The sequence below is a fragment of the Toxotes jaculatrix genome, chromosome 10 (assembly GCF_017976425.1).
Source record: "Toxotes jaculatrix isolate fToxJac2 chromosome 10, fToxJac2.pri, whole genome shotgun sequence".
NCBI lineage: Eukaryota > Metazoa > Chordata > Actinopteri > Toxotidae > Toxotes > Toxotes jaculatrix.
In genome coordinates, this window is record NC_054403.1 from 17,476,429 (window position 1) to 17,491,947 (window position 15,519).

General features: G+C 41.3%; 3 protein-coding genes across 5 annotated transcripts; 2 read left to right on the plus strand and 1 right to left on the minus strand.

Annotated features, from left to right (window-relative positions):
• Positions 1–3: 3 nt before the first annotated feature.
• rnaseh2c (ribonuclease H2, subunit C) lies at positions 4–2,789 on the minus strand. Its single transcript, XM_041047614.1, has 5 exons — positions 2,693–2,789; positions 1,670–1,824; positions 1,396–1,508; positions 881–1,000; positions 4–225 (listed from the first exon to the last, which is right to left on the minus strand). Exons 2-5 carry the CDS (start codon positions 1,821–1,823, stop codon positions 199–201), a joined length of 414 nt encoding a protein of 137 aa, XP_040903548.1. The 5' UTR covers position 1,824; positions 2,693–2,789; the 3' UTR covers positions 4–198.
• A 631-nt stretch (positions 2,790–3,420) lies between these two features.
• LOC121188422 (seipin-like) lies at positions 3,421–8,269 on the plus strand. 3 transcript variants are annotated; one of them, XM_041048177.1, is made up of 10 exons: positions 3,421–3,559; positions 4,238–4,493; positions 4,696–4,774; positions 4,914–5,057; positions 5,183–5,218; positions 6,163–6,297; positions 6,395–6,492; positions 7,068–7,197; positions 7,371–7,452; positions 7,590–8,269. In XM_041048177.1, the coding sequence occupies exons 2-10, from the start codon at positions 4,243–4,245 to the stop codon at positions 7,733–7,735; spliced, it is 1,101 nt and encodes a 366-aa protein (XP_040904111.1). In that variant the 5' UTR covers positions 3,421–3,559; positions 4,238–4,242; the 3' UTR covers positions 7,736–8,269. The 3 variants fall into 3 exon arrangements, with proteins under 3 accessions (XP_040904111.1, XP_040904113.1, XP_040904112.1); XM_041048179.1 differs by having other exon boundaries at positions 4,740–4,774; XM_041048178.1 differs by lacking the exon at positions 5,183–5,218.
• A 530-nt stretch (positions 8,270–8,799) lies between these two features.
• Positions 8,800–13,313, plus strand: si:ch73-22a13.3 (inositol-trisphosphate 3-kinase B). Its single transcript, XM_041047697.1, has 7 exons — positions 8,800–9,699; positions 10,940–11,024; positions 11,232–11,445; positions 11,927–12,131; positions 12,230–12,331; positions 12,473–12,544; positions 12,753–13,313. The coding sequence occupies exons 1-7, from the start codon at positions 8,800–8,802 to the stop codon at positions 13,002–13,004; spliced, it is 1,830 nt and encodes a 609-aa protein (XP_040903631.1). The 3' UTR covers positions 13,005–13,313.
• The last annotated feature ends 2,206 nt before the right edge of the window (positions 13,314–15,519 follow it).

A 15,519-nucleotide genomic window follows, 5' to 3' on the forward strand; every position in this document is an offset into this window, starting at 1 on the left:
ACATTTGTCTTGTATTTTTCTTTATTTCACAATTAAAAAAACATATACAAAAATATAAACATTACACCTGTTACTTATTGCACTGCAAAAGTAACACTAAACTGGTTAGTATTTCTGGAGTCTCATCACTGGCTGTGGCCAGTAACCAGCCCACTGTACACTTCCTAACACAGTGAGGTGAAACCAACCTGCCTTGTTTTAGCAGTCTTCTACTGGTCCATGGATCTGTGAAGAGACAAAATATCAGCGTCCGCCTACAAACTCTGTGTCCTTGTATTTCCAACCAAATGGTATTCTAATTAAACACTGTTGTCAATATAACTGTTTTTGTCAACATTTGTTAAACTGAAGAGAAACAATAAAAAGGACGATGCCACAACACTGCTCCAACAGCAATTCTGCTGCCCAGAAATCCATTTTAATTCAACTATGTTGTATCTACTATAATACAGATTATTTGTTCTTGTAGAAGACACACAAAATGTTTGTAGGCTGTAGAAGTAATTTTAACAGAATTTATGCTTATGTGAGAGAAACTAATAGTTTGATTAAAACTACTGTTAGTAAATCAGTTTGCTGGATTAGGCTCTGATTATCCCCTCACAAGAAAATCATCTTTACGAAACATAAGTTATTCAGATAAATTTTAATTCTGCTTAATGATACAAGCCACTGATCATTTGTTGTCAAAAACTGAGAGTGAGATTTGAATTACTTAATTTCAATCAAAGGGTACATAGTGAATAAACAAACAATGTAATGTAAGATCAACATTCAACTACTAGATGACACAGGTGAGACCTGAACCAGCCTTTTCAAAGTCAGCCAACAAAAAAAATAAAGTAAAATAAAAAAATAATAAAAACAAAAAACAACTCACAGCTTCAGCCAGCTCTGGCCAATCCATCGCCATCACAACAGTGTCATCAGAATTTGGAGGAGTCTCCAGGTTCCAGTAAGTCAGCTTATCAAACACAGAGGACACCTTCACTGTCCTGTCCTGGACACACATACAAACAAATAATTTAGCATCATGTTTACATACAGTTGTATAGAAAAGTTTGGGCAACTGTGGGCAAACTTTGGTTGATTTCAGCAAACAGCAAAAATGAAAAATCAGTCTTTCTTAGCCTTTCTTCAATTGTTAATATACTCTTACTTTTTATTTTATTTCATGAATTTAAGAATTAGAACTAAAAATAAATGGTGGCAAAAGTTTGGCCAGTCCACTAAGTTAGACACCCCACCTTTAGCAGATATCACAGCAAAGAGTCTTTCTGTTCTTGCTTTGAGACTTTCTTCCCTTGCACAACAGCATGTCTGATTTTATGCCACATGCCACCAGTGCTTTGCCTAATGTTTGACTGACCCACACCTCTGGTCAGTGGTGTTTACCTCTTGGTCGGAGCCGGGCTTGTTGGTCTCTTTCAGCACCAGGCCAGTGTAGCCCTGAGGACAGCTGAGCTCCTGCCCCTTCAGCCCACGCCCTCTGAATGACACTGTCTTCTCTGTAATGGGAGAAATACACACAAGGACAGTTGTTAGAGACTCACCAGTGTGTCTTGCTGTGATTATTTTTTATGGGTTTTATCTCCACCACTGCAGAGAGGCTTTAAACTTTGTCAAAAAAAAAAAATTCTGACAGAGATTAAACATATTCTCAGTGTACCATATTTGCGGTCTTTTATGGTAGTAGTGAAGAACTGTGAGACCTGGGCCGGCCCGTTGTGTTCAATCTCACAGGGCATCAGGTGGACTGGAGCCCGCTGTGCCTGGCCCACCGATGACACGTGAACACGAGTGACACTGGTATTACAGGACATCCTGCCACCAGAGGACAGGAGAGGACAAAACACATGAAAGACAATAAATCACACTCAAATATTCTATTTAAACCAAACTGTTCCTTAAACAAACACATTGAGTTCAGCCTCAGCACCCTTAATTATGACTGAGAGTGTCTGTCTGTGAAGTATCCATTGGCTCCAACAGTGAAGTCTTTTGTATTTTATAATTAAAATAACTATGGTAACTTATTAATCTGTCACTATAGAGTAGTAGCTCTTTCTTTGAGCATGGCAAAGACTAATGCATGGTTTTATATTCTGAAGGCTTAACTATTTTTGGCTATGGAAACTTTTAATGGCCTTTTTTTTCTTTTTTGCTAAAACCGCTACACAAATACAGATTGATAGATTCACTGACCTACTGTGTCCATAGGCTTATTCTTTAGAGCTGCAGCAATTAATCTGTCAGTCGATCAAAAGGGAGATAATCAGTAACTATCTTAAGCCTCCCAGATATAAATATCTCTCCTTTTTGTATCATATTAAACTTAATATCTTTGAAGATGTCATCCTGGACTCTCAGAAACTAAACGATTCACCGAAAAATTACTCGGAAGAATAATCGAAAAAGGAAAATAATCCTTAATTGCAGTTCTAGTAATATTTCCAGCTATATTCACAGAACATGCAGTTTATAAGTATGTATAATTAAATCATATTTTGGGGCGAATCATTCCTATCTGTAGCTGTCCACGACAACAAACAGCGCAAACTTTCCCCAAAATAAACAGCACGCCTCCGACATTAAAGACATATTATCGTAATTTCTCAGTCCCTGTTAAACATTATTAAACATGTTGTTAACGATTTAAACGCCGATTTGAGGAAGATAACGCCAACATTACCTTTACGAAGACTTCTGGTTGCCGCCAGTTGCTGCGTGTTATGGTTGATGGGGAAGCGTCTTCTTCTACGCTGGAGGAAAACGTGGCGCGTTTTTTCTGTTCTAACAGGGGAGGTCGCCCCCTCTCGGTGAGAGATGATTTTACTCACTTTGCCTTTTCTCCTTTTCTTAAAACTATTGCCCTCTTTGTTCTTTGTGTATCACTTTCCTGTACATAGAGTGGTATTAGCTGTATTTCTCATTTTGCAGCGTTACTGGTTCAAAAGTATCATCAGCAAGAGAAAAACAAACGAACATGAACACAAGAAAATAAACAACTGAGCAACCAAACTTATACAGAAATGAGTATAGAGAGCAGTATGGATAAAAGTTTGGATGAGGCTTTAAAATACCATACGAATAAATGAGTGCTCTAAATATAGGCTGCCCTTCTGACACTGAAACAGACGGAAATAGGTTGATCAGTTTCTAACAATTGCCAAAACAAAATCAGAGGCAGATGTCAGCAGTCTTATTATATTCCTACAGAGAGTTATGGTCTCACACAAGAGTAGCCTTTTCAGTAAGTATGACGTTGTTGTCTGCCATGTAAATATGTTTATATGTATAAACTCAAGTCCTGAATACTCAGCCCTGTTGTCTGTGTCATATTCAGCACTAAGAACTCTGTTCCAGTTGGCAGCAGCATCTCTCTTCATGTGGGACTGACTAAACTCTGTCCAATGGCAGCTTTTTAAGAGCTAAGGATATATTATTGGGGGGTTTTCTGTTCTCAGCATTGAGACAGTGTCAAGCTGTGGACCAAGACACTTCAGGGAAAGGAGAAGTGATTTCCTAACAGCTCATACTTGACCAACTGAAACCAGAGGTGAGTTTTTTTAATAGCATGACAGAACGCTGTTACAGGCATGTTGCTCTCGGACACGACAGTTACTGTTCTCTTAAAGTTTTGATTTGGATATTGAGCTGCACTATATGCACTATCCCTGCACTATAACTGCTCAATTATGTGTTGAGCAAGTAACAACCCCTTCCTCTTTTAATATCAAACACATTCAGAAGTGTAGTTACTTGAAATGAGGAACTAAACAATTTAATTTCACAATTTTCAATTGACGTTCGATTTTTAGCAAGCAGCACTTTTAATTCTCTGGCATTTTTTGTTGTGCTAATGTAGTTTGGAGTCATCTGATGTGAGAGGCCTCTGCTTGTGACTGAGATTGGACTCAGTGGTTTTTCAGCTTTCAGTATTATGAATGTTATGGTTTGTGTTTTCAAATCTCAAGACATCATAATATCTTTTTTGAGGAAAATGTGGACCAAATAACTTTTCAGACACAGTCCAGGCTCAGTGATTGTGGAACTTAGCTTAAATGAGTCAGTATTCTTCTTTTATTTACATCTTTTCAGTCACTTTTTAAAACATGCTTGTCACATTTACCTTTTCAAAGTTATTTTTTAATTCCTTAATACACTATCTGCCTTTGTTTTGGAGCTGTTCCCTTTCAGAAAGTTCCATTACCTTCTTTGTCTGTTGGATTTTCAGATTTTATGGATCAAGAGATTCACTTGAGTTCAGGAGATGATGAAGAACCTTCAGTCCTCCTCGGTCGGGTGCTGCTGAGGCTGCAGGATGCTGTCGCCATGGCAATGTTCAGCATCCGTAGGAGAGTTATACAGGGCTTTGTTGTGTTTTCTGTCGTCTTGCTGCTCCTCTTGCTTGCTGCCTTTTTGTACGGGAGCTTCTACTACTCTTACATGCCCAGGGCAGCTTTTTCAACACCTGTTCACTATTACTACAGGTGAGTGAGTGAGTGTGTGTGTGTGAGTGTGTGTGTGTGTGTGTGTGTGTGTGTGTGTGTGTGTGTGTGTGTGTGTGTGTGTGTGTGTGTGTGTGTGTGTGTGTGTGTGTGTGTGTGAAGGACTGACCAGGTACATTAATAAATCATAAGCTGTATTTACTGTGTGTTTTATTCCCTCTTTCTTTTGCATTTTTGTGTGCAGGACAGATTGTGAATCGCCTGCCTCTTTTTTGTGCTCTTATCCAGTGGCCAACGTCTCTCTGATGAGAAACAAGAAACATGTATGTATGAACGTGTGTTTGTCTATCTGTGTATCTAGGCTATGCGTCTGTCGCCATGTGTCTCACAGGGCATCAGGTGTCCAAGCATTCATCTGTTCTATTCATGGTAGGGTGTGAACTTTCAAAAATCTGTGTTCAGGTGCTGACATTTGGTCAGGCTTATCGGATCACTCTGCAGCTGGAGATGCCTGAGTCCCCAGCCAATGAGGAGCTGGGGATGTTCATGATCAGGACAACCTGTTTCTCTCGGGATGGAGGCCACATTGCCTCCTCTTCTCGCTCTGTGAGTTGCACTGAAATTTGCTCAGCTCCTTTGTGGCCTCATGTGTACATACAATCAGATAGTGCTTCATTACTACTTCCTGCAAACTCCAGTGATTCACTGTTGCATTGCTGTGTGTTTCTCAGGCAAGACAACTGCTGTCCGCCTCCAGCTCTCGCTTTGTGAGTACAGCGCTGACGCACAATAACCTCTTAATCACACAACTTGGTCAGAGCCAGATTAGAGCTGCTTATGCGTGCTGCAGAGCTCTGCTGCAACAGAGACTGTGCTCAGCTGAATGAGCTAATGGGATGAATATGTGAAATAATGACTGATACAGATACATGGTGAATTTAGATGTGGAGGGGATGTCATTACTGGGTTCAATCACTTAAACATTGAGTGATCAGAAAACAGAGGCCCATGCAACTGAGTGCAGCCTCTCTATTATAATGTAAGAGGTATTATTTAAATACTTCCTATATTACAGTATATTGGAGAGGTGTTGTTATGGCCCATGCTCCTCCCGGAGGGATGCAATTTTACTGATTGGTCAACAGTCACACCCAGCGCTGTCTGATTGGTCTAATTCTATTTTTTTTTTTTTTTTGAGTCATCACTATAGAGGTTGCTAGGAAGATACCTGTTTATCTGAGCTGCTCATCCTTATCAGGAAAGTTCTCATCTGTGCACTGGCACAATAGTGTACCTGTTTCTACTCTCTCCCTCGCAGCCTTGAAAGATAACAAATTTGCTTCCTCAGGCCCTTGACAATCTGCAGCTCGAGGTGATCGCTTTCTCATCTCCACCACTCTGTGCACACCAGTGTACCATTTGTACATTTGAAATGTATCATTTCTGTCTAACTATGAGTAACGGGCCAATAGACCAACTACTGATTACATGAACACACCTATTCACTGAGTCATACAGAAGGTAAAGCTTCTGGGTCCATGTCAACATGAGTTGTTCCATCCTAAATAATCACCTTGCCATCACTGAAAACATCTTCTGGAGATATGGTATCATACATTTGTAGGGAAAGAAAAGATGAATTAATCCCCAGAGGACTAAAAAAAAATTCTAGTAGTGTGTCAGGGTGACTGTGTTGTCGTGTTGTGGCCAGAGCATGCTGCGATACCGCTCAGAACTGCTGAGGACCCTGGGAACGCTGCTGTTCCTCCCGGCCTTTTTGATCGGAGCCACTGAGCAGAAACAAGTGTTGGAGGTGGAGCTCTTCCCCGACTACACAGATGACCCTGTGAGTAGTACGCTGCCTTGTATGTGTGTGAGTGTTGCTTGACCGAAAAACGGGTGTGTAGTTACAGTATACCCACTGAGTTTTTCTTCATGTTCAGTATGCCCCCTCGAACACAGCCGTCATCGAGATCCTGTCCAATAAAGTGCAGATCTACTCGTCTCAGCTGTACATTCATGCTCATTTCACTGGCATAAGGTGAGAAACACTGACATTCTTCACAAACCTGCTCGACAGCACGAATTCACAAGCTGAAACAGAAAACTGAAACTGTGCACCATGCTGTATTGTAGATCTGATAGTTAGATTTCTCTGTTTATGTGAAACTGTGAAATTTCACATGTTCTTTCAACCTGAAGCTCAAAGCGAAGACACAATCGAAAGCTTGTGGGAGTTTTTTTCCAGTGGAAAACTGTCCAAATGTTGATTAGGTGTCATCACCTTAAGATATTTCAAGTACTTCAAGTATGATGAACAGAAAAATCTGTTGTGGAGGAGGAGCCGTAGCCTTGATCGACCAGAATGTAGAACAGGTACAACCACAAGACATTTTCTGTTCTGAGTAAAGGAGACTCACTTTTTCTTAAATGGAAAATGGGCCTTCAGCTGCAATCGCTCACATGCAGGAAGTTCAGATGAATTATTTATGGGTTACTCAAGATAATTACAAGAGATCATCTACAGAAGCTGAAACAAAGTACTTATCACACTATTTTCACTATTTATTTATTATTTATTTATATTTTTCTGTTTTCTCTGTGTTCCTTTTGCAGGTACTTGTTGTTCTACTTCCCTGTCTTGTCAGCCCTGGTGGGTGTGTCCAGTAACTTCATCTTCCTCAGTGTCCTCTTCATCCTCAGCTACATGAGGCTGCTGATGAGAGTGGAATGGAAACCAGAGCAGGTGAGAAGACAGGCCTGTTCCTGCAGACAACGCTGAATTTAGTGCACACAGCATCCTGTCTTTAGCTGCAGTTCGTGAGTTTAACCAAGTGCATTATTGCCAACAATCCTCTCAGGTGTTATAACAGCTCAGACTCAGCTGCCTCTGCATGCTTGTTTCCTTGTTGTTTACAGATCAGAACAGATGGACCGGTGTCAGAGAGGGAAAAGAACACAAACAACAACCAGCAAGAGGATGAAAATGATGTTGCTGCGGGTACAGAGAAATAACACAGACACACTCACAAAGGCACACAGACATTCAGTGTTATTTGAGCTATGGGCAGTAGTCACTTGGCACTGACAACATGAGTCTTGTAACGCGTTTGACTGCAGAAACTAATTCTTTGACAGGTACTGCAGAGCTGCTGGGCCCCCTCCAGAGAACCCCCACAAATCTGAGCTGGGAGAAGCCCCATTTGCATGTTGGCAACACCGTAGAGCTGCAGAACAGAAATACACTGGATCAGGTCGAAGTAAATGAATCAGAGGCAGGCTGAGAACTTTGAAAAAGGAGAGAGAGGAAGTGTAGAGAGCGTGATCTAGTGAGGAAGATTAAAGCAAGATATGTGGTTGAAAGGGCAATGACAGACATGCTGAGGGATGGGCTGAGTTGCTCTGTTTGAGCTGTAGAACTTCAACGTAGCCACTTCCACTTTAAAATCATGTACTCTGGGTCCTACTGGTGTTTTGCCTTTAATGGTAATACCTTGTGATTTGAGGTCAACACTTCTGAAACCCCATCACTTCATACAAATATCCCTTTGTCAGTTACTTTTTAATGCTAAGCACTTAATAGCCCTCACCCAGTGTTGTACTATCTATCTGAAATTTTACTTTAAAATGTTGTCAACCCATCTGTAACTTGAGTAAAGTGTAAAATTATGATTAAAGTGACCTCTGCATCTTTTTTTAATCCTACAAAAATATCTTAAATTGACTGAGTTGTAAGCCATAATGTATATTACTTGGCCATAAATCCATTCTAAAGTATACTCTGTTTAACTGCTGCAATAAAACCATTTAAAAATGTTCATCAGACTATTTGTTTGATCTTTTGCGTAGTCACAAAACACTGCCCTAAAACAGTTAACCCACAAAGTACACACTCATATTTGTTGGGAAGACACCTCACTCTATTTCCACCCAGCTATCTGACACAGGCGGGTGTCATTCCTGGATGTCCTTTTGGCCTGTGGCACTGTTAGCCACATTCCAGCAGCTGGCTCTGGACGAAGCTTTGGAAACTTAATGACATCACAGCATGCAAAATATGGCACCAGCAGACAGAATGAGAGAGATATGTAACTCACTGACAGGCGCAGAGCTTTCTTTCACTGAAAACTAACAGGTGGAAGACACAGGTAAGGTAAGGTAAGTTTATTTTTGTCATTTTTGAGCAAGCTTAAAAATATTTCTGAGGCTATGTTAGAGGGGCATTTATAGTTGTGAATGCACTTCATCAGACTTATTCAAAATTGTGCATCTCTTGTAAACATTTCCCATCTCTTTTGTACAAGCACATGTTGGACTCATGGAATAGATTCACCATCTATGCTCCAGAATGGATACAAAGATGGACGCAATAGATGATAACCACATGGAGGGAATGAAGGTAGAGGTAGAAAATAAGCAAAGGATGGACAATGACTTCTCTGCTGGACTATCGGACGAGACACATACACACCTGAAAATCAGTGAAGGGCCTTCCGGCAGTTGCAGGAAAGTCATGGTCAGACCCAGACCCAGACTCCAGTCAACAAAGAGCTTCCCCCCTTACAACCAGTGTATAGGTGGACTTGGAGAAGACGGAGAGTGGGACGATGAGCTCAGTTCAGAAACAAGCAACCCTTACCAGCAGCATCTCAGACGTGATGAGATGATAAATGAGGTTGCTCAAGGCACAGAAAGAAAAGAGGATGCAGAACTGACTCCAAGAGGTGCAAGGGATGACATGAGGGCAAAGTGGAGGGTGAGGAGGAGGGAGAGGTTAGGGGGGAGCTATGAAGGTGACACAGACAGATGGGACAGAGGAAGGTGGATTGGGAAAAGAAGAGTAGAAGAGACTGGAGGAGAAGGGGGGCTTGATGGTCAGGGAAAGAAAGGGGGGACAACACTGGAGAAGTGGAAACACTGGAGAAGTAGAAACTCAAACTTTGAGACAGAGATAGAACAAGAGGGGAGTGAGGAGAGGAAGAGATCTCCTGTTTCAGCAGTAGAGGGAGAGAACGAGGGGAGTGGGGAAACCCTCGAGGGGAAGGATGAAGAGTCTGCGGAGCTGCCGGGAAAGAGAGGGGGCTCCACAACACAACAGTGGTCTTCCCCTCATCCAATCCTCTCCAAACTTTTACACTCCTCCTCGTCCACCTCCTCCTGCTCGTCCATCAACCTCTCCTCGGCAGAGAGCGATGAGGTCTTCAGCGAAGGAGAGGATGTTGGCAAAAAGAGGAAGACTCTCAAGAAGGTGAGAATGGCTGAGATAAATACAGAATGAATGGATACAGTGTAAAACTACAGTCTAAGCACTGGTAGCTCTGGTTTTCCATGGAAGGCTCAAAACTACAGTATATTTCTCAACTGTTCTTTGCACCTGTGGTCCAGGTGATTTGCATAGGCTTGAAAGAGGACTTTGACAAGGTCAGATTTGAATGGTGTTTGCATGCCTAGCTGCTGCTGCTGCTACAGATATGGGAGTAGAGGAGAGCAGACAGTCGGAGGACGACTAGGGAGCAGATGCTCATTTTCTAAGTGTGCAATGTCTGTTTTCACTGACAGACACTGAACACTAATCATAACAACTGAATCAAAGGTGAAAACTTTTGTGCAAGAATGGGGAATCAGCTTCCCATGACCAATATGGTGATGGATGAAGTCCTGTAATCTAGACATTTTCTTCAAACTACAAATTTGTTATTTTGTAACACTGTCTCTACTGAGCATGCTCAGGTCTACTTAAGCTTCCCATGTTTTTTTTTTTTCGGTTTTTCAATGCCATGCCTGTGTTTAGTGGGAGCTGTTTTGTGTATATACAAAACAGCTCATAACGTTTGAGGAATATGGTGTTTGTAAACACCAAAAATACTGACACAGTTTGTTGACATACAGTGAACGTGTTTTACTGTTTTTATACGTGCCCAAACAAATGCCTCTCAGTCTCAGATGTATGATCAGAGTGTGACGCTATTTTTGTTCAAAGAAATGTACAAAGGAGGCACAGACCAGGCCATAAGATGCTCTAGCTTTAAAGATGACTGTGTGTGGCCTTGAGCTGTTACATAAGACTTTTTGTCACAAGGTCCTGGTTCAGCCCTGCTGGCAGGGTGAGGGATTTCCACTTGCAAAAAGGAAAATGAAGGTCCTTACGCTGTAGCTCCCTGCATTTAATGGGCTTCTACTTACAAACATGTAGACATTCAGGTTTAGGTTTAGGAAACAGCCCGCAGGTGAATGTGTTCATCTGCATGCTTTACATCTGTTAACTTATCAAAGATGTAACCTGACTCTTAAACAGTGCATGCAGGGACAAGCTCCAGGCCCTGTACACAATAAACCATGTGGACAATGGATGATGGGTAACTACTGAACAATCACAACTTCAGACTGTTGTGTAGTGGGCAGGAACACCAGGGAATGTTCTCTTTCCTTCTCAACATTTGCTTAGCATGCAGAAAACAACCTAATCTGCTCTTCTTTCTGTGCCTCAGTGCCGTTCCTGGAAAACCTACCTGACCATGATGCACTGGTCCCTGCGGCGGCAGAGCTCCTGGGTCCAGCTGGCTGGACATCAAGGCATGTGTATTACTCTTCATCCAAAACAAGTATTTGGACTTCTCAGAATAACATAAGTGTCACATTGATTTCTTTGAGTGCTCATTCCTTAACTTTCAAAGATTTTTGAAATTGGAAGATCATGTCCACATTCTGCCTCTTTGTTTTATTTACTGTATGGAACCATGATCATTTTACCCTTTGTATCTTTGCTGCTGGTGTCCCCAGGTAACTTCCAGCTGAGTGAAGGAGGGGAGGTTCTGAAACTGTACAGTGAAGGGGAGGCAAAGTGCCTAGACTGCCTGATGAGAGACCCACTGAGACCCTTTGTCCCACAGTACCATGGCATGGTCACCAGGGGGGAGCACAGCTACATCCGCCTGGAGGACCTGCTGAGTGGCCTGAGGAGACCCGTTATCATGGACTGCAAGATGGGAGTCAGGTATGAGGGCAGTTTTTCCTCTAGAGATGATTGATTGTAGAGAGTTTTGCATGTTCAGCCAGGTGGTTGTTGCTTTGTATTTGTGCTATATTGTAGTGCTCACAACTGAATGAACATTTTTGCAGTTAAGTTTTTCCTTAATAGGACAAGGTGTTCTGTTATTCATATGAATATTTAGATTCTCCATGAGCATCTCTGATTGTCATAGTCCTTTATGAATTTACCTTTGTGTCACTGTTTCACCTTACACACTTTTGCCCACAGTTTCTTAATAGCTGTTTTAAAGAATCTCACTGATTTTCCCTGATTATTTGGACTTTACAAGTGTTAACTGGAGTGGTTTCATGTATTTATAGAACCAATACACCTCCTGTGTGGCTACTCAAATTTTAAACAATATACTAACACTGTAAACACTGTTATTTCCATGTGGCTGTGTGTTTTTCTACACAACTGTACTAAACAGAAGTTTCCTTGTTAGGACATACCAGGAGGAGGAACTGGTCAAAGCTCGGACCAAAGCCACCCTGCGGAGCGATATGTACCAGAAGATGGTGAAAATAGACCCGTCAGCTCCGTCAGCAGAGGAACATGCACAGAAAGGTGTGACCAAGTTGCGCTACCTTCAGTGGAGGGATACGACCAGCTCTACATCCACACTGGGCTTCAGGATAGAAGGCATCATGGTAAGAGTAAAGGCCAGTAAGGTCACTGCACAACTTGTGTTACCCAAAATTTACATATTTACCTGACCTGCTGCTGTATTTCTGTCTACATGAGCCAGATGGAGGATGGCAGTGTGCAACGGGACTTCAGAAAAGTTCTGACGTTAGCTCAGGTCACAGAGGCATTGCTCTACTTCACCAGGAGTCAGCTGGACATCCTGGTCAGTTCTGTGTATCCTAGAAACGCTAGTTACATTACACTGCTCCTACTCCTCTGCCCGTTGTTTTTACATTTGATGTCGCATGAATGGTTAATGTTGCAAATGTTTCAGTCTCTTCTGTCTTTCCATCTCTGCTCTCAGAAAGCATACCACTCCCGACTCATGGCTCTGAGTGATGCATTGATGAATTCACCATTTTTCAAAACCCATGAGGTTCGTTCAGGGAGACAGTCTTCCCATTTTTTGGTGAAATTCTGCTTTGAATATTTCTGGAGGGAAGAATGTGGCTGGACCTGTAAAGAATTCAGTAGCCCATATTGAACCAAGAGGTCTTTTATTTATCCAGTTTATTTTCACCTCACTCACGTTCATTGTTGCTTCATAATCAATCTGTATGTATTTATATGTTTGATCTCATCAGGTGATCGGCAGCTCGCTTCTCTTTGTCCATGACCATAGCAGCAAGGCCAATGTATGGATGATAGACTTTGGAAAGACAACCCCCATACCTGACATGAGAAAGCTACAACACAACGTCCCCTGGAACGAGGGAACCAGTGAGGACGGCTACCTCATCGGCCTGACCTCCCTCATCACCTCTCTGAGCCAGGCCATCAATGTGGTTTCCTGGCAGCAAGAGGACAGTGGTGGAGAAGAAAAGAGAGTCACATGAAGCAGACTGTGGGCTCTGGTTGAGATACCACTTAAAGGACATTCAAATTCAGGATCAGGACAAAACGGGTGCTGTTACATTTTGTTGCCAACTGTTGCCTCACTTCATTAACTGGAAGAGAATAGAGGAGGATATGTTTGTGGGAAATCTGTCTTCACAGGCTGAGGAAGAACAAGAGAGTACAATATAGCTAATATCCATAGAAATGTGATGTGGTACATCTGGTATGTACATACTGTAAGAGTGGAGACAGTGTTGTAGTACCATACTCATTGGAATCATTGGAATTGGAAGACATTTTTCTGAGGTTTATTTCCTTTCTTTCATTTGTGAAGGACTAAAAATCCAAAGATGTACATTCTTTACTTGCTGATGCTTTCTTTTCGCAATGCTGATGATTTTTTTTTTTTTTTTAAATTGAGTTGGTCTCGAAAAATTATACTTTTAAATCTGAGAGGTGTTGATTCAGCTTTAAGGTCATTTTGGAGTCTGTAGTTTAATTTGTCCACAGGGTTTATACCAGTTAGAGTAGACTATATATTAGCAGTGGCAGCAGAAGTATTCAGATTCTACTGAACTGTGATTCCCAACCTAGGGGCTGGGCCCCTCCAAAAGGTCACATTGGGGTAATGAGATAATCAGTGGGAGAGAAAAGAAGAAATAACAAAGATCTGCTATAACATTTTTTAAAAAACTTTATCTAATCTTTATTTAAGTTTTATTTAAATAGCACTAGCTTAAAGGTTGAAAGGGGAAATGTCTTTTTGCTGTAACTGCTAACAACTTGTGCACATATCATCTTTTATTGTTTTGTAAGGGATCACAAGCCAGAAAGGTTGAAAACCACTGCTTTCATCTGTAATGATGCATTATATTTTAAAATTTCATGTTTTATGTTTTAAAATCTTAATCTGAAAAGTAACTTGTAACAACATCTGTCAAATAAATGAGTAACACTTTATTCTGCGGGCCCGTAAATTCCAGTTTAATTCCAAAGAATCTCCTAATCTCTTTCCTAGAAAGAATCCTAAAATTTGGTACCAGCTATAAATAAAGCAGAGAGTGATCAGTTAGTACACTTTTGAAATGTATGTTCAGACAACATACAAATCAGCATAAATGAACAAAGTTTCCAATAATAAAATGAATGAGCAACAGATATTCCCTGGAGGAATTTATTTCCTAGAAATTGATCTGAAACTCAAGACAACTAGTTGAACTAACTAAAATAAAAGTCTCACCACTTTTCCTGTAATTAGTACCAAACTGCATGGTCCTTTCCAGGAAACTAGAAGAAATTAGGAAATACAGGCCCTGTAAAATAAAGCATCATAACTAAATGTATGAGTAAAAGTGCTCAAATAAAATACAAGTACCTCAAAATTGTACTGAAGTACTTAAGTTACTTCCCAGCACTGAATATTAGAAACATTTTACAATGCAACAAAATTCGGCAGCGGAACAAGCTACAAATGACCATAAAGTTGAATAAACGCCTCTCTGGGAAAAAAACAGTTTCAACAAAACAGTTTCAACAAAACAGAGTCCTGGTGAGGGTTAAGAATTGTTTCAGCAGCGAATTTTCTGAAGTTCAAATGCTGCACCTCCTGGTTCCAGGCGGTTCAGTCTGTCCACCAGGTGGCGTCCTGTTGTTTTTGTTGTTCGCACTGGGGAAAAGTAAAGCGGGATGGACTGATTGACACCACCCAGGAGAGCAGACCACCGGCAGGCGCCCCATCTATCAGCACAAAATCATTAGGGGGTAAAAAAAAAAAAAAAAAAAGAAAGAAATTTATCGATAAATATTGCCGAGTTGTGTCTGCGTGTCCCGCGGGATGCTCCGCCGACATCAACAGCTAGCTAGCTAAGCTAACCCCAACGTAACTGCTCAACTGACTGAGGCGACGCTGTAAAACAAGCTAACAAAAAAACAGTTCAGATTCACAATTCTACTACAACGAAACCGATTCGGCATCTGGCAGTTTTGGCACTCCAGGTTTATGACAGTTTTTCTAAAAGCTAAGTTTGAAGACGTTTTCTGGATGGATTGTATGCCTTTTTTTCGAAGAAGCTACCCCAACCTTGTGGTGACACGTGTGCTGAATAACGGTAAGTTTGGTCCATTGATCATGTTCATTCATCCAGTCTCTGACTGACTTTAGACAGGTTCTCCTGGGCAGGTAAGTCACCTAGGTATGGTTGAAGCTCAGGACAGGATTAAGACTGATGGGGAAAATATAGCTCAGATGTTAAATATTTAAAAATAAACAAAGCTTAAATTGTGCATGAATTACTGTGCTGCAGACTATGAGCTTGTCAGAAATGTCAGATGGTTTAATGTTTGGACTAGAGAGAAAACGTGTAAGAGCATCATAGGGAAGTTAACTGTTTCAAATGGGAAGCTTAATCAGTTGGACTAATTGGAGGATTACCAACAGCTGGTCAGGACAGGGGTGGACAACATGCACACAACCAAAACAATTATTCAAAGGGACATCCTCAACTGTCTAGTGAT